This window comes from Siniperca chuatsi, linkage group LG23, assembly GCF_020085105.1.
Source record: "Siniperca chuatsi isolate FFG_IHB_CAS linkage group LG23, ASM2008510v1, whole genome shotgun sequence".
Lineage (NCBI taxonomy): Eukaryota > Metazoa > Chordata > Actinopteri > Centrarchiformes > Sinipercidae > Siniperca > Siniperca chuatsi.
In genome coordinates this window covers 20704481-20730810 of record NC_058064.1, presented here as the reverse complement: position 1 = coordinate 20730810, position 26330 = coordinate 20704481, and the positions used below count along the sequence as shown (strand labels likewise).

General features: G+C 39.9%; 1 protein-coding gene across 2 annotated transcripts in view; it reads right to left on the bottom strand.

Moving 5' to 3' along the window:
* Positions 1-10668: 10668 nt before the first annotated feature.
* The window catches only part of tmtc1 (transmembrane O-mannosyltransferase targeting cadherins 1), a 162520-nt gene continuing 146858 nt past the window's right edge, over positions 10669-26330 (bottom strand). Inside the window, exons 14-19 of one of the 2 annotated variants that reach the window (XM_044185918.1) lie at positions 24124-24259; positions 22327-22474; positions 21978-22115; positions 20167-20289; positions 15137-15214; positions 10669-12776 (exon numbers count right to left, since the gene is read on the bottom strand). In XM_044185918.1, coding sequence (XP_044041853.1) covers positions 12651-12776; positions 15137-15214; positions 20167-20289; positions 21978-22115; positions 22327-22474; positions 24124-24259 — 749 coding nt within the window. In that variant the 3' untranslated portion in view covers positions 10669-12650. The remainder of the gene's footprint in view (positions 12777-15136; positions 15215-20166; positions 20290-21977; positions 22116-22326; positions 22475-24123; positions 24260-26330) is intronic. The other variant, XM_044185919.1, reaches the window with a different exon arrangement.

The window sequence follows — 26330 nt, the reverse complement described above, 5'->3', positions numbered from 1 at the left end:
CGACATCTCATTTATATTTAAACTCTTTGCAGGCTCTGATATCTGCCACATGATGTCACAATTAACAAATAGTTGAAGTTTAACATGGCAGTTAAAGGATAATTATGGAGGATAATCCAGATTCATATAGCTTCTCTAGCATGAACAAAATAAAATTCAAATTCAGCTTTCAACCAACAGAAGCACTTAAATGTGGTATGAGTGATGACACTGCTTTCAGTGTTTTATCTTGAAGTATATTTCCTAACTATGACATGTAAACACTGTTATATTGTTTTGCTGACATAACATCACATGGTGCGATGTGATTTACTATATTGCAATGGCATCATTAAGGTCTTTTGCACAAAAATGTAACTAAGTAACTTGGCTAAATTATAAATACATTATGTGAATAAATTGGTTTAACAATAAAAATAAAATGTATATAAATAAAATGTATATAAATATTCCATCTGTTAAAATAAAATGGAAATAGCGACAATATTTCCATTATTTCCCAGTATTGTTTTTAATGATTAATGAACGCAAAAAAGTAAGGGTCTATCTAGGGAAATCAGCTGCCCATCCAAGAAGTTTCCTCTGGCTATGGGACTGTAGTGAGCAATATTTTTATCATTTTAAAGTTTTTGTTTTTCTCAAATATACTATGACAGTGGTGGCTGGTCAGAGTCAGCAAGCTGAATGAATTATTATTAAATATTTTAAATGAGCGAATAAAGAAGTTTTTACTTTTGAAGCATTTCTTCACTTCAACTTCAAACGAAGTTATATAGTATGAAATAACTGCAAAAATGTGCACTTTGTATTCTCTTTCCTAATGGGCGCTGTCCTAGTCTCAATACACACTAATTCAACACTAGCGTCCTCCTGATCCTGCCCCCATCTAATACAGGTGAAGTGCCCTACAACCAATAAAACAGCGGAATTCATGAGGGATTAGCAGAGTAGCCAATGAAGACCTCATAAAAGGGGGGCTGTCCCTGTTTGTACTTCTCCCACTATCAATAATTGCATCTTATTGTTAGAGAAGCAGAGACTTTTAGCAACTCTGTTCCACTTTAAAAAATACAGTATTAAATTAGGTCTAATATTTGTTCTAATATTATTACTTCCTGTTTACAGGAGCCGTAGTGAGGTAGCCTCATGGGACACACCTATCCATACCACAACATTAACCACTGCCAGCTCCACCGGTCCGGTCCGGTCCAACAGATGGCGACAACACAGCAAAAAAGGAGCAGTCAATAGCACGATGGTAAGTTCAGCTGTAGACTGTTGCCACTTTTTCTATGCACTAATGCAGATTTGTATTGCCAAGACAATATTTTAATGAAAAAGGAAAAAATGTAAATTGTAAAAAGAATGTACATTCAGCATTTATGTTGAATTTAAATGTTTAAATTTAAATAAACTTTTCAAGTCCAAAGTTTGTCAGTGCCTGTAGCCTCACCCAGTTAAATAATCATCAGCCGCCACTGCTAGGGCACCACGTAGGCTAGAGCTGGCACTGATCCCCATGTCCAAACTTATTTGGAAGAGACAAGAAAGGCAAAATTAAAAACCCAAACTGTCCATTGTAAACATCCATCACAGTTTACAGACTGACTTACCAGTTTATCTTTGACGTACTGTACTTTATGCAGTAGTGGTTGCAAACATTTTTCTGTGCAATGAGGGACTTTTAGCAACATTTCAGGTGCACTCACCTTCAGTTTGAACTGCAAATAAAGTGGTTTAGATAATCTGGGTAAACTGTTGGTTTGTTAACCTGTCTGATCATCTGACTACACTTGTGTTTCTTGCCCCCTCAAACTTTGTTGTAGCAATGTCACAATGTAGGCTACCCAGATCTCAGCAATTAACTTTGTGAGTGAAATGTTATCTTAACCATATGGAATTATGGATGGAAAAAATACATGAAAAAAGACACAAGCTATAATGAATTGGATTTCTCCTTTAATCCAACAAGGTGGAACTGTGTTGGACTTCTTTAATTATGTCTGCCAGGCATAAGCCTGGAGGGGATCATGCGTTTGGTTGTGTGTGCGTGTGTGTATCTGTCTGCTTTATTAAAAATGTTGCATATATCAATATAAGAAAACTTACACTGTACTATACCATACAAAACACTTTATTAAAAACGTTGCATACATCTATATAGAAATGCCTCTCCTCCGTTGTGAAGGAGCAGGCAGATGCTGCAGGCAGAGCTTTAGCATCCTTCTGGGTTGTCAGACGCCACCTGTGGCTGTCCCAGTCCCCGCTCCAGCAAGGAGATCAGGACTGTTTACTGAAATTGCCAGATGTTTGGGCCGGAAGCAGCTAAGTTGTTGCAGGAGGCCTGGGAAAGTTGCCAGTTTCGGGTAGCTTTTCTAGGCGCACCAGGGGCTCAAAGCGGACAAGACCATCTGTACCTCCCCCAACACCAGAGGTCCCAGTATGGGAACCAAAGGGACATCATGCCCCAGCTGGAGGCTTTTCATAGGTGTAACAATTGCCGGCAAGGGAGAGGTGGAGGACAAGCTACCATGGCTCAGAGATCTTCAAAGTGACCCCCCCAGCAATTCCCAAAACTTGGCCAGTTGTGTTCACCATGACCCATGGCTACCGCTTACAATTTTCTCACAGACCTTTTTGTAATGAGGTTGGCCAGATGAAAGCAAACAAGGTGTGATTTGCAACCGTCGACCTCAAGGTTGCGTAAGTCCAGATACCCAATCTGGCAGGGGCACTGGGGTTTCCTGAGGTTCAGCTTCAAGGCAGAATATTTGAGTTTCAAATTCACCCTATGCATGGATGCAGTCCTTGCACACAAGAGTCTCCAGGCTATGGCGGCTGTGATTCCCTATACCAGCTTAGTGCATGCAGTGTCGTGAGCTAATGCGCTTTGTGGACAACGGACAATGGACCAGTCATTGGATGGCCCAGCACATAAAGGTCCTGGAGCTGGGAGCTGTTCTCCTTGCACTTCAACGGTTCCTGCTGAGATTGAGAGCTCACCATGTCATTGTCTGGGGCCACCTTTCAACGCTTTATGGACCGAGTGCTGCATCCACACACTGCATATGCTCTCCCCTAAATATGCAGTAGCGCGCTGGACCTCAGGGCTCTCCCACACAGGGACAACGCCAAACTGCAGGGAGGTGGATTTCATGACTGGAACTGTGATCAGAAGGAAGAGATACCAATCATCGCAATAGCGGGCAAATCAACGGCGGTGATTGAGTACCGTGTGTATTTAGTAATTGTGTGTGGGAGCAAAGGAGTGAAATAAAAAGTAGTGTGTGTGAAACGTGCCTCCAACCTCCAAGTCTGTGTGTGTCAAAAGAACCTGCAGCAGCTACAGTCGAGCCACAAAATTTATAACTGATAATGTTGCGGCGGGAATCAACTCCGCCCAGCTGATGTGACACCAGCGTATGCCAGGACAGTAATGAAGTGGACCCAGTCTTGTGCTGTGAGTTGCAGACAGTTTGAGATTAGAGCGGTAAACGTTACTGATAGAGTTTTGCGTTAGAATAATTAAAAAATGAAGCGTCGCCAACAACAGCAAGTTTGATGAATTGATCTCTGTGTGTCATTGATTAATTGATGTCATTTACCATCTTAAAATGTAAAAGTTAAGTATGGATACATGAAGGTAAGAAGAATTATGTTCCTATATAAATATAAAACAATGAGATGGTGGCTATACAATGATTTTTTTTTTAAATAAAAAGTTAAAAAAAAAGGTATGTATTTTGAGTTACAGTGAGAAGGTATAATCATAATGTACTCCTCATAATAAAGAATATTAGACACTGGACTTGAACATAAACAAAAGCTAACACATCATTTAGTGATCTTGACAAAACTATTGACAGTGTGTGACTTAAAATATATTTATATTTCATATTTTGATACATTTCTTATATGCTGTGATTGAAGTTGCAAATGGAACATTATCTGTTGATGTGCCCATTGACTGTATATAAGGATGGACGACATGACAGCTCCCTAAAAGTGAAGCCAAAACATCTTGATCGCCTCCCGGTGGCTGGCTGCAGTATGGGTCATAAACCCTGCCCCCTCCATGTAAGTATATGGGACATCCAATTGTTGGGTCTCTGTAAATAATAATATAATGAGTACAGTCTAGACCTGCTCTATAGGACAAGTGCAATGAGATAACTTCTGTTATGAATTGGCGCTATACAAATAAATTGAATTGACATGGTACAAACAAAAACATTTTTTCCCCAAAGATGGTTTCTGTCATTTTAGGTAGTTCTTATCACGCTGATGTATGTTCAACAAGTGTTCACTCTCTGATAAGTTTGGTTTTAATTAGTTATTAGATGCTATAAAAAGGGGGTTTCATGTCACGATTGACAGCTACGGAGCTACTTTTGCATTCCTTCACAATATGTTTTGCTTTACCTCCCAATATTTTGCGTTCTCTTGCAATACTTTTGTTCTTCCATTCCTTTAGCGCCATATGTCTATTTCTGCTCAGCTGCTCCCAGCATAACGCAACAGTATATCAGCTCCTTGAACTTCACTTTGAACTGGGCATTGAGTATGCTGATGGAGACAGTACTACTGCTCAATAGGCATGCATGGTTATGTAATTAGTAAAAGTAAAATTAAACAAATTCTTAGATCAAGAAGTCTCTCCTGAAGAAAGCAATAATGGAATCTGCAGGATGCTGTTGGTTTTATTCATGAACAGTTACTGTACTCTGTAGGCTACTGTACTTTACTGAGGAAAAGGAGACGTCTCCAGAGGCAGAATTATAGATGTGCAGTTGAAACAACCTCATAAAGTTAATGTGCTGTATTTGGATGAGTCAAAAAAAGCAACAAACAAGAAGGCGACTGAAATGCTGCAAACAGAGTCTGTGGTTCTGTCACAGAAAGAGCAGACAACATTGAACCACTTGGAGATACATCAGGAATGCAGACCAACGCAGGTTGGAAAGCTTTTTGCGTTTTTGCACAGGCTCCTCTGTACTTTGCACAAAACTAATTAAAGTAACCTTTAAAGCTGAAACAGGTTTTGGTAGAAAGCTTGTTGCTGTGAGTGCGGAGCAATAAATGATGTTCCTTATACATACAGCACCTACCCAGAAGTTTGATAATGTTCCCTTTGATAACGTCTTTGTAATAGACATTATATAAGGTGAGGTGTCTATGAACAATGCTTAATGCATTAACTTGAGAATCTCCACACTACCTTCCATTCCAAATAGACATATGGCTGAGACGGAATGGAAGAGAATGCAAAAATATTGCGAGGGAATGCAAAACATATTCTCGCCATGACCTTTAGGGGGCTCCGTAGACAGCTGAGCCCTGCTGCGATTGAGTCAGCCGGGTGTATGGTATGTGTGTGTGTGTGTGTGTGTGAATGGGGTGAATGTGACATGTAATGTAAAGCGCCTTCAGTGGTCGGAAAACTAGAAAGGCGCTATACAAGTACAGTCTATTACCACTGATACTGAATCTTGCTCCACACTAAATTGAAAAGTTGGCAACCCTGGTTTTAACAGACTTGTAATAGTTTGTGTCCTGCGTATTGCACTACATGTTTGTACCTTGTTTTGTATCTTGTTTGTACTTGCATCTTATGTATAGCCTAATGTTTGCTTCACTCCCACTGATTGTTGCATCATTCATTCTTTTTGTTTTGCACTGGGGACCAAAAGAAACACAGTTCCATTCCTCTATGTACTGTACTGCACTGTATACAGATGGATGACAATAGAGTCTCTCTTAGCTCCTCTGCGTCATCTGCTTCTTCTTCACTTCCCTCCATCCCTCTCTCCTTCAGAGGGCTTCACTGTTAAAAGCAGCAGTTAGTTGGTAAGTGTCTGTTTGGCATTTTTTTTGTAAAGCCTGCTGTGAACTCTGCTCTAAACCTGAAGAGTTACACGCCACCCATGACCCAGCTCTGATTAACAGGTCAAGAATTTGTATGTATTGTATGTGTGGACTTTCCATAATTTCAGGCGGTTTTGAGTCCGAGTTGCATCTGATTTATTCTTTTAGTTTGTTCTGTAGAGTTAGCAGGCCCTCGGATGCTTATCAGCAGCCCAAATTCTACTGCTTGAGAGAATAAAGTATTTCTGATTCTGATAACAAATATAAGTCAAAGTCTAACTTCAAACAATTTTGCAGATTCCACACTTATTGTTTGTTTTCCTGTTGATGAAAGATTGTGAAGATGGTTATAGTCAGTGTAAAAGTTTCTATAAAAATCGCTATAAAAATTGTCTAAAAAGGCCTTCCTCAACCAAGATGGATCACACGAAATTATTTCACACTACACTCTGTTGTTACATCTGAAAAAAAAAATGTTTTTAACAAACAGCATACTGATAAATTTGCTACCTTCAGAGCTTTGCCAGAAATACAGTTCTAAATGGAAATCAATTGTTTTCTTGTCAAGCTAAAAACAAGGCTTTTGCTGAAGTACAGTAGTCCCTCTCTGCTCTTGTTTGCCTCAGGAAGTCGACGTCGCCTGTGAAGAACAGTTTATTGAGAGGCTTCCGTCCAAGCCAAATCTTATTTCGGATGTGCTCTCTCAGTGCTGGGTGTGTGCCACGGCCCTCCAGTGTTTCTCTTGTTTGGGTGTCTGTGAAACACTAAACAAAGGCCTGATGGGTGGGACTGTGGAGCCTTTTCATGATACTGAAACAGATCCAATTTCTGTTTGCTTAATCAGGGATGTGAGGCAGTTGCACATAAACGCAGGGTAGTTCCAAGTACTCCAAATACAACAGAACTGTCATGTATTGCTCATATTTAATCAACATTTTACATTTGTGCTTGAAGCCAACTGTGTTGAACATTTCAGATTCTGGCGACACTGAGATGAATTTATGAAAGCAGCACAAAAAATGCACCAATTATCACCCGTCTTGTCTCGTGTAAGCCACACTGATTGCTGGGCTCTAGAAATGGTAATGTTTGTCAGTTGGTTGGTCATTGAAATCACTTTGGAAATCCCTTAACTTTTCATCTAGCATCAAAATTAGGTCAAAATTTCAATTTGTCTAATACTTTGGTTTATGACCAAATATCTGCAAAACCAATGACATTCCCATCATCCGCGGTTGTGCTTTGTGTTTAGTGCTAATTTGCAAATGCTAAAGTAAGATGGTGAACAAGGAAAACATCATACTTGATAAACATCAGCATGTTAACATTGTCACTGTGAGTATGTAAGGCAGGGGTTGGCAACCTTTTCTATAATGAGTGTCAATTTACAAAGATGAAGACGACTGGTCTGCCAGTGTCGTTTGTTGCACAGGTAATTTATTTTCAGTGTTTGCACTGACACCATTCAGTGGTTGGTTTGTTTCAGTTTGTTACACCATTACTGGAAGTTTGACCTTGTTTATAATAATAATAATAATGATAGAGTTGTAGGCCTGTTGTTTGTGCAGGTTGCCCTCTCTCAGTTACTCATTCCAACATACAACACCATGTTGTGGTGTAGGCTACTAATAAGTCAACTTTGAACTTGGTTGTCCAGCTGGGCTGAAGAGGCCGGCTAGATTTTCTCGCCATGTTGTGTGCAGGTTCGTGCGGTGTGGGCTCCTCTTTGGTGGTCACCAGTTACACCTGCGCTGGTGTACGGCAGCACGAGGACCACTCGGCATGAACTGTGCGCTGTTTTCTGTAAATCCAGTTTCGACACATCGTCATGTCAACATTAATTCATCAAGCTGGTTTCATCTGTTTTATTACTAACCTAATGTAACAACTTGTAATTATGGTACCACACTAATGAAATATTTAACAAAGTGTTCTGAATGGCCACACGCGTGATGCAATGAATCGTTCAAACGGGGACAACGGTACACATTTTTGGACAATCTCTCCTCAAAGGCATTCATGGTGTTGCACTCTGTTGTACACATGGAAAGTGACGGAAATAGTTATGTGACAAATAAAATAAGAAAAGAAAGCTTGAGAGAGTAGTTCAAACTCTGCATACTTTGTTGCCAGATTGGACCCAGTTACTACTACTTTTTATTTGATTTGGCAGGTTGCACTTATTTATTTGTTTTTGGCGGGGCCCAAAGGGTACTTTAACTACTTTTAGTACCAATGAAAAGTAAGGCTACATTCTAATGAATCAGCATCTCCTCAGAGTAGAATGATGATAACCAACAAAACTAAATGACATTTTAGTTGATCACAAATAGGCAACTAGGTTTTTCCTACTAATTATTGTGGTCATACCTATGCGATAAAAGGCTTAAAAGATGTAACATCTGTTCATATAAGTGAAAAATGTTTCTGTTTAATGCAATGTTATCCAAGAAATGCGTTTTGGGGTTTGCCTAAATAATACATTTTTCTTCTTATTTTGAGGGGCCTTTCCAGCACAAACACAATAATGGGCATTACAGGATGTGTTTTAGCAGTATTTTGCACCGTTATTGAGGTTAAATTTTTGCTGTCTACAAGCAGGCATTTGCTGCGTGTGTGTTGTTTTAATTAAATATCTTCACACCACACTGGAGACGTAAAAAAATGACGCTGTTCACACTGCTACATACCAGATAAAAAAATGCCTTTTATTTCATAGATTCTCGAAAAACTTGTATCTAAGCAGCTTCTTGCTGCTGTGGAAAACAATAATACCTTTGAAAAGTTCCAATCTAACTTTCGTCATTACCACAGCACTGAGACAGCCCTCTCAAAGTCAATAATGACCTTTTAATGAATGCAGACGCAGGCTGCCTTTGACACAATTAATCATGGCATTCTTTTAGATAGACTGAGGCACTGAGTGGGCATATCTGGCACTGCACTAGACTGGTTCTCATCTGTCCAATAGGAAATTCTGTGTCATTAATAACTTAATGTCATCCTTTTCCCATATCAAGTACGGTGTGCCTCAAGGTTCAATTCTGGGACCAATACTGTTCTCCTTATACATACTTCCCTTGGGTGATGTCATCCACAGACATGGGATTTCTTTTAATTGTTATTAACGATTGGATGTGCCAGAATTTTCTTCAATAAACAAAGATAAAACTGATGTCATTGTTTGTTTTTTTTGCCAAGGAGGAATGGAATAGAGGAATGGAGGAAAAACCTCCCTGTCAAGCCCACTGACCTTAGTACGCTGAGTTCTCTGCAGGACTGCCTGTCTGACATAAAAAATTGGATGTCGATAAATTTTCTTCAGCTCAACTCAAATAAAACTGAAATTCTTGTTATTGTGCCCCAACACATCACTAAACAAATGCTGCCATCTACTGGTAACCTGTCACAACATATCAAGCCTGTTGCATGAAATCTTGGTGTCCTGTTTGATAGCAATTTTGTTTTGAGCAACATATCACTAAGCTTGTCCAATCATGTTTTTATCACTTTAGAAACATTGCAAAAATCTGATCTCAGCTGCTAGGCTGTTAACCAGGACCAAGAGGTACGATCACATCACACCTGTTTTAGTCTCTTTACATTGGCTCCCTGTTTGTTTTAGGATTGAAAAAAAAATTCTACATGAAGGGGCTTTAAAAGAGTACTCCACCGATTTAGCATTACTCCTAACGATGGACTAAAAAGAAGGATCAAAGTCGATGCAGCAGAACCAGAGATATAATTTTTTTTAAATTCCATTCTTCTTCCTTGTCAAAACCTGGTTACGTTACCCACAATGCAACTCAACAGAGACTGTTCGGTCATAGTTTCGGGTGTGTTATGCTAGTAGCGGTTAATGTAGCCTGGAGCTTCATGCAGAGATGAGCAGCGGGCTACAGAGGTCTGGTGAGCTCACTTCTTTCTAACTCCACACCCCCAGATTTCTTTCATTTCTTTCATCTTCAGCCCCAACCGAAGCTGACTCAAGTGACATCACTTGAGGCAATTTATCAGCACTCACACAGCTCCCTCTGGAGACAAACAATTATACTACCTTTCTCATATATGCAGTAGTACTCCCCAACACCTGTTAAAAGACTGATGTGTAAAATCAGTGGAGTTCCCCTTTAAATGAGTCTCATTTCCGATTGGAATAAGAACAATACACCTTTGTATCCATTTTTTGTCAGTACTGACTTTTGTTAGGAATAACTTCTTAACCTTTTTGTTTAATGACGTCAAATCACTTTTCAGTACTTGTTTGACATGTATGGAGGTGTACTATATTTGTTATTTTGCTCTCATTATGTTATTGCTCTTATTTGGTATACCCCATGCGGGCTGGGCACCTTTTGGTGACACTTTGAAAAATAACTAACTAACTAGCTAATTAACTTGTAATACAAATATAATTGTGGAAATGTTTGCAGCTATGTCAAACATCAGCAAAAGTCATCTGGTTTTGGTGTTTTCCTGTCTCTCTCTAACCACACTTAACAACCAAACAAGGTGAATCCTATTAAAAAATCTGCTTTCCTTCTCTCCCCACCTGTATGTATAAGGCTGGAATAATAATTCTACAAAGATGCATGTAAATGTCTCTACACAGTGTAACTACACAGTGGAAGGGACTTATGGGTAACCGTAGGTTGTTGAGGCTTAGTTTATTCATTTAGGATTAGGATTAGTTTATCTAACTTCCTGTCGGGAACAGCTGAATCCAACATGGTTGCTACACAAGTTGAGTCCAGTGGAGTTATTAATACATAGACATATGAAGAGTATTAACTCCAAACACCGTTTAATGAAACATATACTTTATTTTCTTGGTGCAACTCAGTCATTGCACTAGTCACTTCACTTTCATCCAATTGTCATTCCACAACAAAATTCATTTACAATCAACATCAATGTCAACAAAACCACAACAAGCAACCAAACAGCAATCTTCAGAGGTTATGGTACGCATGAAGCCACAAGTTTCAACTCCTCACACAGGAGCAGACACACTAGCTTATTATACTTGCAGAAGGCTCGTGACATCAGTGTAGCCAGTTCTAGAAATGGAGGTCAGATGAACATAATATAGTTTGTCTGAGGAGAAATCAGCTTATATGAATCTTATTACATTTCTAATAAATCATATAGTCTGAGAGCTTTACAGATTTTGCCTTTTGTTATATTCACTGATATACTCCAAGAGAGTGGGATTGAAATGAATCGTGTCAAACCATTCCCTTCATGTACAACACAATAATCTAAACTCAAAGGGTCCACTTAGTAGCTTTTTGGAGCTTTCAACCATATCACTTCAGTGAATGGAGCTGGCTCAGGTGTCATCATGTGGCCTTGTGACTTCACTTTATTTTTGACTTGAAATGGGTCTTCAGTGAAACAATCTAGCTGCATCATGTCAATTTCAGCTGTTGGAATGTCCCAGTTAAACTTTATTTGATATGAATAATTTAAACTCATGAACTTTCAAGTTAAGGACTTACTTGACTCAGAACTTCATTGTCAAAACTTGACACGGGTATTAAGGAGCATGTAGTAGTGCTACATATAGTTAAGCCACTAGTTTAACTAAATTTCCCAGTAGCGTCTGGGTTGCATAGCTATTTTCAAAATCATGTAATGTTTCCAGTAGCAAGCTGTTTTTCCACTAAGTAGTGGGGTAGCACAACCAAATGCTACATAGCTACATTTAATTTTCTCTTGAAGAAAAAAAGCAAAAAAATTACTGAAATGTTGCTCCACCACCTGTGCAGATTCTGCACCCACGCTTCCCAGTCTTCTGATTCAGGAGAGAATCAAGCAACTGGGCTGGTTTGACAGTACAGAGCAGAGAGAGAGAGTGAGAACGGCAGCCAATCTGTCCTATTAATTTACTACTTTCAACAAAAATGTAGTGTTGCTTCAATACTTCCAATGAACAGTAGCCTGTAGCTTCAGGAGCTACATTTTCAGAGCAGCTTCCCCAGCCCTGCTTGTGACTTACAAAACAATGACTTTGTCCCTCCTCTGGTTTGGTTCGATTTTTCTGTGGCCGTCCACTCACTCATGATCGACGACGTAGGCTGATATCTTGGTCGATGCTGAACGACCACTTGTCATCACGTGACCGATGTTTGTTTGTGTGTGACCCGAGCAAGCTCCATTCGCTGAAGAAGACTTTGAGATGTGGTTGAAAGCTCTGAAAAGCTAGTAAGTGGACCTTTGAGCTTAGATTATTTTGTTACACAATGTTCCCATAGGTCAAGAATGAACTTCCATGCTCATTCCCCTCATAATAATAATATTTTCACTTTCACTGCACTAATGTAAATACATGAATAATTCTCAGAGGCAGAGCAGAGGACTGAATTAGAATCTGTGATCAACTGCCATAAAGGAAATGACTTCACATGAACCTAAATAATAAATCAATCAAACAAACACAAATGTCTAAAGCAGATGTGCATGTTGAAGTAAAGCTGATGCAGACAGGGCAACACATGGAGCTCCCAGTGGTCTTCAACCAGCCATTCCCTTCTGCTTACCCCAGGAAAGGCTTCTGGACTGTGGCTCGACCAGTCTCTTTGACTCCAGTACACCCGGTCCACCTCCGAACACGCTGCAGTTCACCCTCCTCCTCTGCTCTCACACAGGCAGGTCGTCGAAGCAACCAGGTCCGTTTCATCCAGCAGCCTGGTGACTGGTGTTTGGGCTCCAGAGGGCTGCACAGTGCCCTGCTCCCCTGATCTGTGCCAAGGATGGTGCAGTGTCTGGGGAATCGTGGTGGTCTACACCCCCCCTGTCAGTCTCCTCTCTAGCCGGTCCAACTTGGCCAGGTTTTCCTTCAGAAGTTTGGAACCAGGGCTCAGAAGTAGGGCTCGCTGGTAGTACATCCTGGCTGCTGCATAGTCTCCCTGCACACACACACACACACACACACACACACACACACACACACACACACACTGCTTTAAGTGGTTTCTAAAAACCCATCTTTATAGTCAAGCCTTTTTATAGATCTCTATCCCTGTCATATGTTTTGGTTTGTTTCAGTTTGGTTTTGTGCTGTGTTTTTGTATTGTAATATATCTTTATTTATCTATTCATTAATATATTCCGTTTGTTTGTGTGAAGCACTTTGTAACTGTGTCTTTTAAAAAGTGCTATACAAATAAAGCTTTACTTACTTACTTATTTACACAACGCAGACAATACACACATTACAAACAATGTGTTCAATCCAGAACTGCCTGGGGCTGTTTAAGCTTAACTGCAGTTTAATTAAATTTAAATGAATGCCACGGAGGATTTAAATTCATGACCAGTGACAATGAGTCGAAAGCATGACATTGCCCGTGTCACAGATGATGAGGAGCTCAAAGACAAGATAGACAGTCTGAAAAATGCTAGATCACTTCCAAGAGCCTGACTAAAGTGTGAGTATGTGACTGACAGAGCTACACAAATGTGGGATTTACATTATGCCTTTATGGACCTATTTCCTGTTTTACTTTTACATTTTATAATCAGGGTCAGTACAGTAGATTTCAACTCCGTGGGATTACTTGATCTGGAATCGAGTAAATTACATGACTACACGATCTGCGAAAACTGTGGGAAACAACATCGCTACTAAATACAAGGTCATCATATCTGAGGTTTAAGTTCATCTTGTTGCAGACATGGTCTAAGTGATGTTCAAGGTCACAGACCTCAGTATAAGAAAATATTTATACAGCCAAGATCACTTTATTGATTTCTAAAAGTTCACATCTTTAACCATGTATGAACTTATGAAGACAGCACTACCATACCTGTCAAACTAATGTAATTGTGTAATTACATTTAAAAAGTGTTACATGTGCCTCCATTAATTTTTGTGGCCAAAAAAGGATTACTGATTATCTTAGACGAGGGGTTTTCAAAATCGGACACTTTTTGTTTACATGTTGGCAAATTGGCTCCATTAAAAGTAGCTGAATCAGCTGTTAGCAGATCCTGTTTGCAGTGTACCCATGGATGTGCAGACAAGACATTTCAGTTAGGACTTCAAGAAGGAGTAAAACGCTTGACGAAAATTGTGGCAATTGAGCGCTAAGAGTTTTAAAGTAGTTTAATTACCTCCATGAGCTAGCACATTGCTACTGCTGCTACAACTGCTACAAATCAGCAGGTCAAACTACAATAACTAACTTTTCGTTGTTTTTAAAACACTGGCATGTACCTGGGGGAGATGCGGCTCACAGTTTTCTAGTGTCATATATTGATTATTATAGCAACCATGTATGAACTAAGTCACCAACATAACACCAGTCCCTGCAGGGAAGACATGTGAGTAATGTACGCAGGTGAGCCAACTGAATGGGTCACGCCAGGCTTGTAAAATTGATTAGCACAGCTAATAAGCTGTAAGCTAATATATTCAACAGATTATTGTTACAGCAGTAGATTGTAAGGAGACAAAGTTGTTATTCTAAGGCCAAAATGTTCTACAATATGAGGTACATTGGTATTAAAAGCATAGACTGGTTTTAAAATGGATAATTACAAGTGCAACTAGACTTTAAATAATAAAACACATACTGTATATTCTTTCCTCAGCATGATATGGTCAGCTGAACTAGAAAAATCTGGAAGCTGCAACCAATTTCCTTAACTGCAGTTTTCTGAGACTGCAGCATTATCATGCAGCGTTCCTCTGACTCTGAGTCCTCTGATGTGGGAGGGAGATTATAAAGTAACTTAAGTAGCTGAACTTGTTCTAAACCTCGCTAAGCTAGTTGGATGACGCAGCAACAGCCCCCTAACACCATCCACCATTGTTTGGAAGTATGTTGTAATGAGACCAATTTTCTTGTCTCTGATTGGTTTACAAGCTTGGCCAGAATCTAAACTGATTGTGTTCAGTTAGAAAATAACTTTGGCAAAGTTTGCCAAGGAAACAAAATCCTGTGCATCATCACCTCACAACAACAATTCTCACTAACAAGCTACAGTAATGATGCAATATGCTAATGATGGAAAAGGAGAGCTGTGTGTATGGATGGCCAGAACATGTTTGTTTTTGCATGTTTGTCAGCCATAATGTTTGTCAGGAGTTTAATGTGCAAAATGTTCCATAATACCCACTTACTGTAGTAATCCCTTGGTGAGCTCAGCATGTTGGATTGGTTTAAAGAAAATCAAACTCCTCAAAACAGTTTCTGTTTCACATATCACAGTATGGCACAGCGTTGGTGTGTTTTGCCTTTAGAAATGAATTTACGTTTGCTACCTTAATGTGCTGAATTCCCCCCATGTTCATCCAGGCCTGGGACTGGTCAGGTTTGAGTTCCACAGCCAGCTTGTAGCTCTGGTGGGACAGGACAAAAACAGAGTGTGGTCAGTGTCAGTCACATCCTTTCACTCAAGGAACAACAACAGGGTTTACAATGTGTTCGCATCCAAACTGAGAAGCTAAGGTGAGAGCACATCCAAGAACCAGAGAAAGTCCAATCATCCACACACCATTCGAAGGCGGTTCAACCATGTTGTTAGTGTTTCCTGTCCACACTGGACAACCTTGATATGAGGTGGAGAGGTGACATCTGACCACCAGTGGTCACTGGAGACAGATCTGAAGACAGACTCATGGCACACATGCATGTGCAACAGCAATCAGTCTTACCGTGTCTCTGGATAAACTGTAACTGCATGCAGGTAACCAGAGCTGTATCGAGTGTGAAATGGTTTTTCGTCAGTGATTCTTGTATAAAAATGGATCGGTCTCAAACAGCCCCTTAGCTGAGTAGTAATGGATCCCTGCACAGTGAACCGGACTTCAGGCACTGATTAGCTTATTGATTCAGTGGAAATTGGGACAACGATGAGTTGAAGTTAATTTACATATTATTCATGTTATTTACTTACTTATGCTATAAGCTGCAGATGTGATTACACTGTAACACTGTGAGACCACAATGGGCTTTTTACAGTTATGTACAGTAGGGAACTGAACTTCTAGTGCATTGGAACAATTCTGAAATAGCAGGAAAGCACAGGTGTAATTAATAAGATTATTAATAGCTGCTTTCTACTTAGGTATGCCTTTAGAAAGGACACTAGTACAGTGCATGATGGCTCTCTAGCACAGCTTACTGATACACCTAAATGGAACTGTGCTCTCATTAATGTTATTAGTTACACATGTGGTTTTCCTCCTATAACAAGTCAAAATGTCTGCTGTGAAAAACGTCCATTAAGACATTAGAAGAATTGGAAGGTGGTGTGGATGATTTTGCAGCATCTTATGTCAAGGGGAAATCCAATCCATCCATGGTGAAAACCCAGCAGTGATGTATAGAAACACAGCAGTGTTCCAAACAGCTATTAACACACCAAGGAGCACAGCGTGCATCATTAAACTTTATGGTCAACCATTGCTCAAAGAGCGAGGACACACACCATCGAATGTATTCACTGATAGTAGCAGCTAGTACTCACTGCTTCTATCCCAACCAGTCTGACCTCCTAAAATAGGGGGTTAGGGGGTCGGCAGGGTAGGGTCAGGGTCAGGGCTTTGCACTGGTCTTGGTTCTACAAGATACATTTAAGCCATTGTGTTCTGTACCAGTAGTATTCAAGATATGTATCTCCTTCTCCTACATACAGAAGACCATGAAGGTTAACAGTGATCTTTGTTGTTAAAATCAAATGATTTATTCCATAAAGTTGTAGCCCAGCAGCACTCTGGGACTGGAGATTCTATAACCTCAGTTTATGAATTCACTGTGAATTAAAATAAAGAAATAAAAAAATCCACTTGATAAACCTCTGACTTTTGCAAACCTTATGAAAGCAGGTCACTTTTCCTTTGATTTCTGCTTTGCTGTGTATTTTTGGTCTCTTCATCACATTTCATTAAATCAAGCCTGAAAATATGATTAATGAACAGCAATGGAAACAGTCTGCAGTATTTAAAACCCTCAACATTCGCACCTGATGTATTTATGTTTCTTATCTGTAGGGATTAGGGCAGGCCCCTGGATGTTTGTTCAGCATTCTGACGTTATGCTCTGAATGCTGAGACAAAAAACAGACATAAAGTCCTAAAATAAACCATTTTAAAACCGCACTTCAAACTGTTTCTCAGGCTGCTCTCCTTGTGTTTGTTTTGCTCTATCAGGACTTTGATAATGCCAGAGAAATAACACAGCATCACACCATTATCTGTATCAACTAACAAAGCAGTTTCCCTGCACAAACGGTGCTCTCTTTAAAGCTGCAGTGACCTGGGATGGCCTCCGTGGATCTTCCTGTCTTGTTTCCACTCCATCAGTGTTTCCCACAGAGTCGTCGCTCTTTGGTTCCTCTCAAGCCTTTTTCTCAGGACGTCACTCAAAGCTTCCTGTGCAGGAGAAGTGTCTTCCAGAAACTTCCTTACCAGATTAAATCTGAGCCATGGCTCTTCAGACAGATCTGTTTGAATGGTAACTCCCTAAGTGAAAGTGAAGGACAGCGGGCCGAGGCAGTCCGGCTTGAAAGTAATCGCAGTTATAAGCTGGATCTGTTATATGGTCGTTATGTGGTTATGTTTTCTTTTCATTCTTTTCAGTCAATTTATAATTTCAGTTTGCATTTACAAAAACTTGGAAACTTGGAACTGAAGGTGAAAACACTAACCCTAACCACCTGACCTAACATAAAGGAGGAGAATCACTGGGGCTCAGACCTGACCTGGTTCGTCCGTTTTTTTGCTAAACGCGGGCTTAGGTTGGATTATTTTGTAACTTAATGAAAAAAAATTCTCTCTCTCTCTCTTTCTCTCTCTGACTCTGCCAATCATCTGAGTCGAAGTGTGTCATGTGTTGCAAGTTGATATGCAAGAGACGAGAGTGAAGCCAATGTGTTGCAGTTGCCTGGTGAGCTAGCTGCTAGGAATGGATGAAATAAAGCAAAGAATTGCAAAAGAGGAGCTTCTTAAAATCCCCAATGATTCGTGGAAGACCATTGCACTGTGGAAACATTGTGATATGTTGTGGTGTGTGACAACAGATAAAAACCTCACAGGCTATGTATAGTGTAAGGATTGCAATGCTATTCTGACATACAATACTAAGAAAAACGGTACATCTCTTCTCAGACACACTGAATGTGGAGGTGTGTGTGATTAGTGGGTGAATGTGCCAGTGAATGAAGGTGGGGATGAAGTTCAGCAGTATGCCACTAGAAATCACACTATGCAGGATGACCAAGATGTGCTGGGTTGGTGGAAAAGTCACTCTGGATCTTTTCCTTTGCTAGCAAAACTTGCCCACAGTGTATAGTTGATCATTTTTAATAGATGCTATAGTGTTACTTGCTGGCAGTTGACGGCGCTAAACCTATGGCTTATCGGCTAGTAGAAGTTATATATGTGTTGTGCTGGTGGGCCGCCGTGTCGTATTCTATGTTGGACTATTTCCGTTGTCAGATTAGATTTTTATTTGGGAAAAAGTCTTTCCAAAGCAAGCATATAACTTTGTCTTTGAAGAAGAAATAAGTAAAATTTAGCCTTGGGTCTCGGGTCGGGTCTCAAATTCAGCAGTACTTGGCGGGTTCACGACTGAAAGGCACAGGTACAGGCAGAGTTTGGGTCTCAGGTCTAAAAGTTGTCAAGGTATTTCAGTCTATCAGTATATAAATCCTTCTTCCCACTGGAATTTTGCAGGTACATCTTTCGGGCTTAAAAATTTCGAGTAGGGAAAGTCCAGTCCCAGAATGCATATAGTTGTTAAATACCTACTGCTTTGAAATGACCAACTTTTTACCATAAATTCATGTCAATGCTCACAACTTTCAGACTGAGGGAGAAAGTCTGGTAACAAATTGACTGTACTGTATGTCTTCCTGTGTGCACTGATGACATTTGTACTTAAAAGGTCCAGTGTGTAGGATTTAGTGGCATCTAGTGGTGAAATTGCAGTTTGCAACCATTTGAATACCGCTCGCCTCACCCTCCCCTTCCAAGCACGAAGGAGAATCTACGTTGGCCACGAAACACACAAACTGGCCAATCTAGAGCCAGTGTTTAGTTTGTCTGTTCTGGGCTACTGTAGAAACATGGCAGTGCAACATGGCAGCCTCCATGGAAGGGGACCCGCTCCTTCTGTAGATATAAAGGGCTGATTCTAAGGAAATGAAAACAAAACAATTCTTATTTTCACGATTAGTAAAATTTATGAAAACATACTTATTAAATTAAATATTATATTCCATTTCTGCCAATAGCTCCTCCTAAATGTTACACATTGGATGTTCTGCCCCCACATTTTTTATGTTGCATTAGAGACACCTAGAGGTGTAAAACTGTATTGCATTTGTATTCCTTTATTTAACCCTCCTCTCTTGCCGTAGTTAGTTCCTGTTATTTCTGCCTCTACTGAGAGGACAAGCTGCAGTTACTTTTCACCTTTGTTAGCCTTTAAAGGTCTAAGTCTGTAAGTATTATAATAATATATTATATAATATATATAAAATATTTCTGCATGTAAGTAAATGTCGCGACTTATTCTTTGTGTATTTTCCATATTAATATAACATTTATGTTATGCTATGTGTAGTAATAGATGCTAAAGGCATTTGTCAGGTAAAATTAGCTCAGATGCTAACTAGTCCTGCAAGCCTCCTGATGATGGCTATATGCTAAATTTGAGTTGTATATTCATGCATATGTATATGGGCAGTTTATAATGCCATATTTTAATGTTTCCACAGTTTTACAAATAAGGAAAGATCCTAACTAAAGGCCCTCCACTCTACTCCAGTTTCCTGAGTCTTTATTTCAAGGATCTGATGTTAGCTATCTGCTAAGCTAACCTGTACAAAGCAAGAGCAGAATACTGGACCTTTAAATAATCAGTGCATGATTTCTCAACTCTACTTTGATTTGTGAGCTTAAGGGGAAGTTTTGTTGTTAAAATTAATTTATTTGCAGTGGATGTCTGGGCAAAGGCTCCAAAACAGCCACAAATGGCCCTGTCTTTAAGTTAGATCTGTTTTCGCCTACAAATGTCTGGAACACTGTAACTGGGTTATCATTCACACACACTTTGACGTGAACAGCGCATGTAGTTTGCTTCAGGCCATGTTTGCTTCAGGCCATTACTGTTTTCTTCACAGAATACATCAACTGGGGAGCCAGAGTGCTGATCAGTGGCCACAGACTTATACAGACTACAGACTATACTTCCTTAAAGCACAGACAGGAGAGAAAGAGGGACAAAGGAAGTCAGTAAGGGAAGAGCGAGAGAGAGAGAGAGAGAGAGGAGGAAGAGAGAACAGTACCTCAAAGGCTCGGTCCAGCTGGTTCATCTCTCTGAGCTGGTTTCCTTTGGAGAAATATAGCTCTGCTCTCACTGTCAGATCACTGGGATTCTGCTGCAGGGCCCTGTCCAGAGCATCCAGAGCCTGGCACAGACACACACAGTCAATACACACTAACTACTACTTACTGGCACAACTGTTGAGAGTCGCTGCTGCTTTAGAACAGAAATCACAAAAAGCAAAAAGCCCTCTTCACTACCTGCTACTTTGAACTATGAAGGCCTCTGAAGGAGAGAGGGGTGGAGGGAAGAGAAGGCGAAGCAGATGATGCAGGGAATTAGAAATCTAAACTGATTTAAAGCAGAGCTAGCCAGACGGAACGGTGGCCAGAACGGCGATGAACAGCACGATAATGTGTTCCTGTCTCTGAGAAAGAGCAGTGTCAGCTTTCTGACTACCACAGTGGCAGAGACAGACAGAGAGAAGAGAGGGGACAATTTAAGAGTTAAGAGGCAATCTGTGAATGTGTGAATTTAGTCAAAACTCTTCGTTGTTGGGAGCTACAGAGCCATGGGACACACTGACTGACCAAATACTGATGTTTAATTTCTGCTCTTGGAATAAAGCCCGGAGGCTGCAGATACTCTCCATAAAGAATAATGAATGCGCTGGGGTAGAAAACTTCAAACATGACAAAATTGTGTACACTGAATGTACAAATTATGTCTGTGTCGGGTGAATTCAGGTCAAATTAATTTTCTCTTATTGTTTTCTTTTAGTCTACCAAAGATTATTTTCTCCTGATTTGTCTGAAAACTGCCATTTTAGTGTCAGAATGTTCAGATGTGAAAAATGGTTTGTGAAAAATGGGTCCAGTATTTACTTCGGTGACTATGTGTGCTCACGTTCACTTCTCCCATCGGAGTGAATACAGTATTTTTATATTATGGTATTTTTACATTTACTTAAGTAAAGAATCTAAATACTTCTTCCACCCACTGTTCATGGTAATGACATTACGCTTCTTGTGACTGGACTGGAGTGAATGCACATGCAGAAACTGATGAGGGGTGCATTCGCAGCACTGAAAAAACTTTAGTCCACGCCCACCTGTTGTCACCCTGTGTATAAACTGGACTGAGACCAGACAATCGGCTCCCATTTTTCTTCAGCACTTTAAGAAATCTAAAGAGGGATAAATCCACGAGCGATAGCCTTAGAGGGCGAAGCCCATACATAATAGAACTATTTGGGCACATTCAAACTTTATTTTAGTGACAACAAAAAGTGTTTTTGTTTTTATTGGTCTTGTTGTTATTTCTTGGACTACACTTATATACTGTGTAATATCATTATTAGCAGTTCAACCTAAAATATTGCATTTCTGGCTGCAATGTTTTCCCATTTTTTTCTAGTTGTTAGTAGCTCCTCCCTTTCTGCTATGAACGCATTATGGGACAATAGTGACAATAATGTCAACCAATACCACACTGGCAGATGATTTTAGTATGCATGTTGACATGTTAACCTACTGTACTGTAGACTTCTGTGTGAACACAGAATTGTTCACATATTTACTGTGAAACTGGGTCTCAGGGAAAGTGAAAGACAGACAAGCACGTGCTGATGGTGATAGAACAGAGTGGCAGCTGCTTTTCAGCAAATGGCTGCTGGTCTGATGTACAGCAGAGGTGATTAGTTTCCACGGTAACTGTTGGAGGGGAAACCATCTCCTGCTGAGGGCTGATCATTCCTGACTGCAACAGACACCAAGGCCATGAGTCACACACACACATTTACAGTCACACACACACACACACACACACACACACCTCTGTGTAGTTGCCACGCTTGCTGTAGATGGCAGACAGGAGGCGGTAACATTCGATACAGCTCCCTTCTCTGGATATGATGTCCAGGGTCATCTTCTCAGCCTCTTTGGTATGACCAGCCATGGCTAAAACCTGAGCCTGGGACAGATATACAGTGTGTGTGAGTCTGTGTGTGTGTGTTATGTGTGTATGTAACAAGAGAAACTGTTTTTTCAGGGTTTGGCAAATGTTCGAGGTCAGACAGATGTTGTTTTGGTGAATATCCAGGATGCGGCAGCAAACACACACCCAGATGTCCTGGCATTCCATGATTCAATAAGTGTGTGTGTGTGTGTGTGTGTCTGTTCACCAGAGCCAGCCAGATGTCGGTACTGTCTGGCTGCAGGGCGGTGGCCTCTCTGTACACCTGCAGGGCCTCCTCGTAGCGGCCTGTGTTGTAGTACAGAGCTCCGAGTGGAGTCAGAATGTCCACCTTCCTCGTCACCTGCAGCGCCCTGCTGGCAAAGGTCAAAGGTCACCAAGGTGGCTTTCCATGATGGTGGTTCTCTTTAAATGAAGTGTTTTAGGTGTTATGTACAGTGATAAAATATCAAAATGTGTATGATATAGTTAGTGTACACTTATGATCATGGTCAATACTGCATTTCCCATAAACTCTGTTGCTTCCTGAATCAAACAGCATCCTGATACTTGCTCTGTTTACAAAACAAATAGCCCCCTCTTCCTGTTGCACCTTGCTGTAAGAAATTCAGTGGACCTCTTGCCCTCTGATCTACCTAAACTGTTGGCTCACAGTGAAAAATGTGAAAATGTAGCACAGAAGGCCTTTCTCATTACAGAGTATGAGATACACCTGTTATCTTCACTGTAATATATATTTACAACAATATCATACAATTTAACATCACACACTGCTTGTTTTCATTTATATATATTTATTAATAGATATTATTATAAATGAATATTAAAAAGATTTATACATATAAGGAGCCAAAAGTCCACAGAGGCAGCACTGTTGTACATTAACTGTCCAATAAAAACACACACATTAACTTTACCTTCAAGCAAACCAGTTTGGCAACAACAATTATTAGATTTCAATTCTTAGACCAAAGTTTATCTTCCAAAAGGAATTATATCCAGTAGCACCAGTAACATACCAAAAGACTGCTGAGTTAGACTGGTTTCCCAAGGATGACCACAGACATTTCTAGAAATGTGGGAGCACATTTTGCAAGCAGGCATTACTTTGAAAAATCAACCACACATTCCAAATCTGAATGGTTAATTTCACATGTAAAAAAAATTATAAAAGAAATTCAGAAAAATGTATAGTAGTAGTAGTTAAGTAACAGCTGTAGAATGAAAATCAAAAAGTTGGAAGCCTGGCTCACAACAGAACACAGGTACAGACAAGAACACAGATTGAGAAAGACTTACGCGGTGTCCAAAAACCCCTCCCTATTTACTATTTAGTGCACTATATTTACCATTCGCCCTCAAACATTCCAACAATGGAAAGTATGGCATGTACACTAAATCTTGATTATACACTAATTAAAACATACTTATAAATATTATATTCCATTTCTGCCAATAGCCCCTCCTAAATGTTCCACACTGGACCTTTAAAGGATTTTAGGAAATATACATCTTTGTTTTCTTGCTAGGAGTTAGATGAGAAGATCAATATAAATGTAATCTATGTGCGTTCAGTACAAAGGTAGGTTCAAGAACAATGGAAACTGAATTTGAAAATCAATATTAAAGTTATTAGAATTATTAGATGCTGAATTCTGAAATCTTTCTGTTCATTGACCATTACTGTATTTTCCATATGGTTGGGGTGCGATTCACTGATATAATGAATTGTTTTTCCTTCTGTAAATGCTTTCTCCTTCGACTTTGCCAACTATCCATTTTTAAAATTTGATCCGGATTAAATAAAAACTGAAAATGTTTGAATGAAAACAATAAATATAAAAGAAACCAGCAACAATAACAGCAACCAGTACTGTTTTTTTCTCTTGTCCTTCTGGGAGGTCAAAGGTCACGGTCAGCTACACAATAATAAATATTTTTGCTCCAGGCCACCCTGAGTAGAAGCCTGACTTATACCGCTGCTAAAATAAGATACCTTCCTCACCTCTTGTACCAAGTCTCAGCTTCTTTATTTTCATTGGATGATCGGAGCAGGCGGCCCAGGTTCACCATGGCAACGTAGTGTGCTGGTTTGAGTCTAACAGCTTGCTGGTAGTGAGCGGCTGCCAGCTCCCCTTCTCCTGCAGGAGAGGAGAGAGAGAGAGGAAAGTAAGGAAGTGGGAGGATGGAGGAAAGGAATGAAGGAATGAACAAGAGCAGTAGAGAAATAAGGCAGGAATTAAGAAGGAAGGAAATAAGGAAGGAGACAAGAAACATGTACAGGAGGGAAAGCGAGAAAGTATAGATAGAGTATAGGAAAAAACAAAGGAAGTGAGGCAGGAGGCAGATGGAAGGAAAGGTGGAAGGCATCTATTAAATGTATGTGACCAGATTTTCCAAATTGAATACCGGCTACTGCTCATATACATTCTAAAGAGTTGTAAAACATTCAATGTATTCAGTGTTGATGACGATAAATATACTACTAACAATAACATAACCATTCACACCTGCGTGGCATCTGGTAAAAATGTCTCAATAGATTAAGCTCAGGTAAAGTGCTTCTCATACATAACTGGTGAAGTATTGCACTGATGAATTCTACACTCCTTTAAACCAAATCAAACCAGATGTATCAGTTCATCATATCAGAGGTGGATGACTGACACTGATATAGCACTCTGTACAGGACCACACTGCTGTGTTTTAGTTCAGGAAATACTAAATGTGATGACTTTTGAGATTGATTTGCTACCTCTCCGGCAGACATTGCTTTGGCCTGAAACACACTGGAAGTACACAAATGCAGACACTTAAAATTACACAATTGCATTCATGTGTTGTTTTGTTGGAAAATACATTACGTCACATGGAACTCTTAACACAACAAACAGTAAGTAAGAGGTTTAAGCTTTGCAGCTGGAGGCACGGTGGCAGGCAACAACAGGTTGAAACATCATTGTGTAAAGGAAGTTGGTGGGGAGAGAGCTTAACACTCTTGTACACTTTATTCAAAGTAATTGAATTTAAAGTCTGACTAAAACTAAAACTGACCCTAAGTAGCCTCTACAGACTCTATTTTCATGGCGGCCCAATGACCAGCAGAAGGAGCGCTCTGACAGTTTGGTATTTTCCTGCATTTTAATTGGCATGAAAAATAACGTTTCATATGGTTAAAGCAGGAATGGCAGTGAATCAGTCTGCATTTATCTATAAATGAATATGATTCTTACACTGTCCACAGCTACTTTATAGCCTACTGTATGAAATCTCCAGTTCATCAAATCCCTGCAGCCATCTAAAGGAAGCAAGACACATATGTTGATAAATCTGCAGCATCTGATTTGAGAAGTGCTGAGTCAGAGCGCAGTGCTATTACACACGGCTGTCCACTGTGTTTACCTTCATTAAATCAAAGGACGGGGCTGCTACCAGGTAACCCCATACAATTCTACACACATACATTCTTAAATTCTGACTAGGTTTCTCAAACTACCGGCTCACAAGACAATTTTATAAGGCCCACACATTTAGAATTAATTGTTACAGCTGGCTCACAAATACATTTTTTCAATGCTGATATTTCCCCAGTCTTTTTGAGCAAGGCTGCAAAATCAAATAAAATTGTCCTTTTTGTCTCACATTTAACAAAGCAAGATGCGCAGCTTGTCATCATAAACATACTTGCTTGGACCAACAGCACTGATTTATCACAGTGCACCTGACACTCAAAGGCATTACACTGAGAGGTGTTTCTAATTCTTTTGTCCTCCATATTTACATACATGAGGGGGCAGAATATTAGAAACACCTCTGAATATAACGCAGTCCAGTACAACACCATCACTAACTATGACCTCAGTGCTAAAATATATAACTGAATTAACACCTTGTGATGTCATTTCCACTCACCATCACTTTAATTAAACAAGATACACAGTTTGATTTTGCGTTTAGGTTTATTAGCATTTTTGACATCATTTCTGGATGAAGGGCACTCATTTAGTTAATTTCATACTGTGAAAACTTTTTGTTCTGTTAAGTTCTGTTATCTTAAAGTTGCATTGATATAATTTAGTTTCTTTTGAGCTACCGTGCTGCTGGTCCAGGAGGCGTCTGGCCTCCATAATGTAAAAGATTGACTGATGTAGCGGTAAATGCCTCCACTTGGGCCCTGGACTATACCAAACACCTGCCACAGCAAGGGGAGGT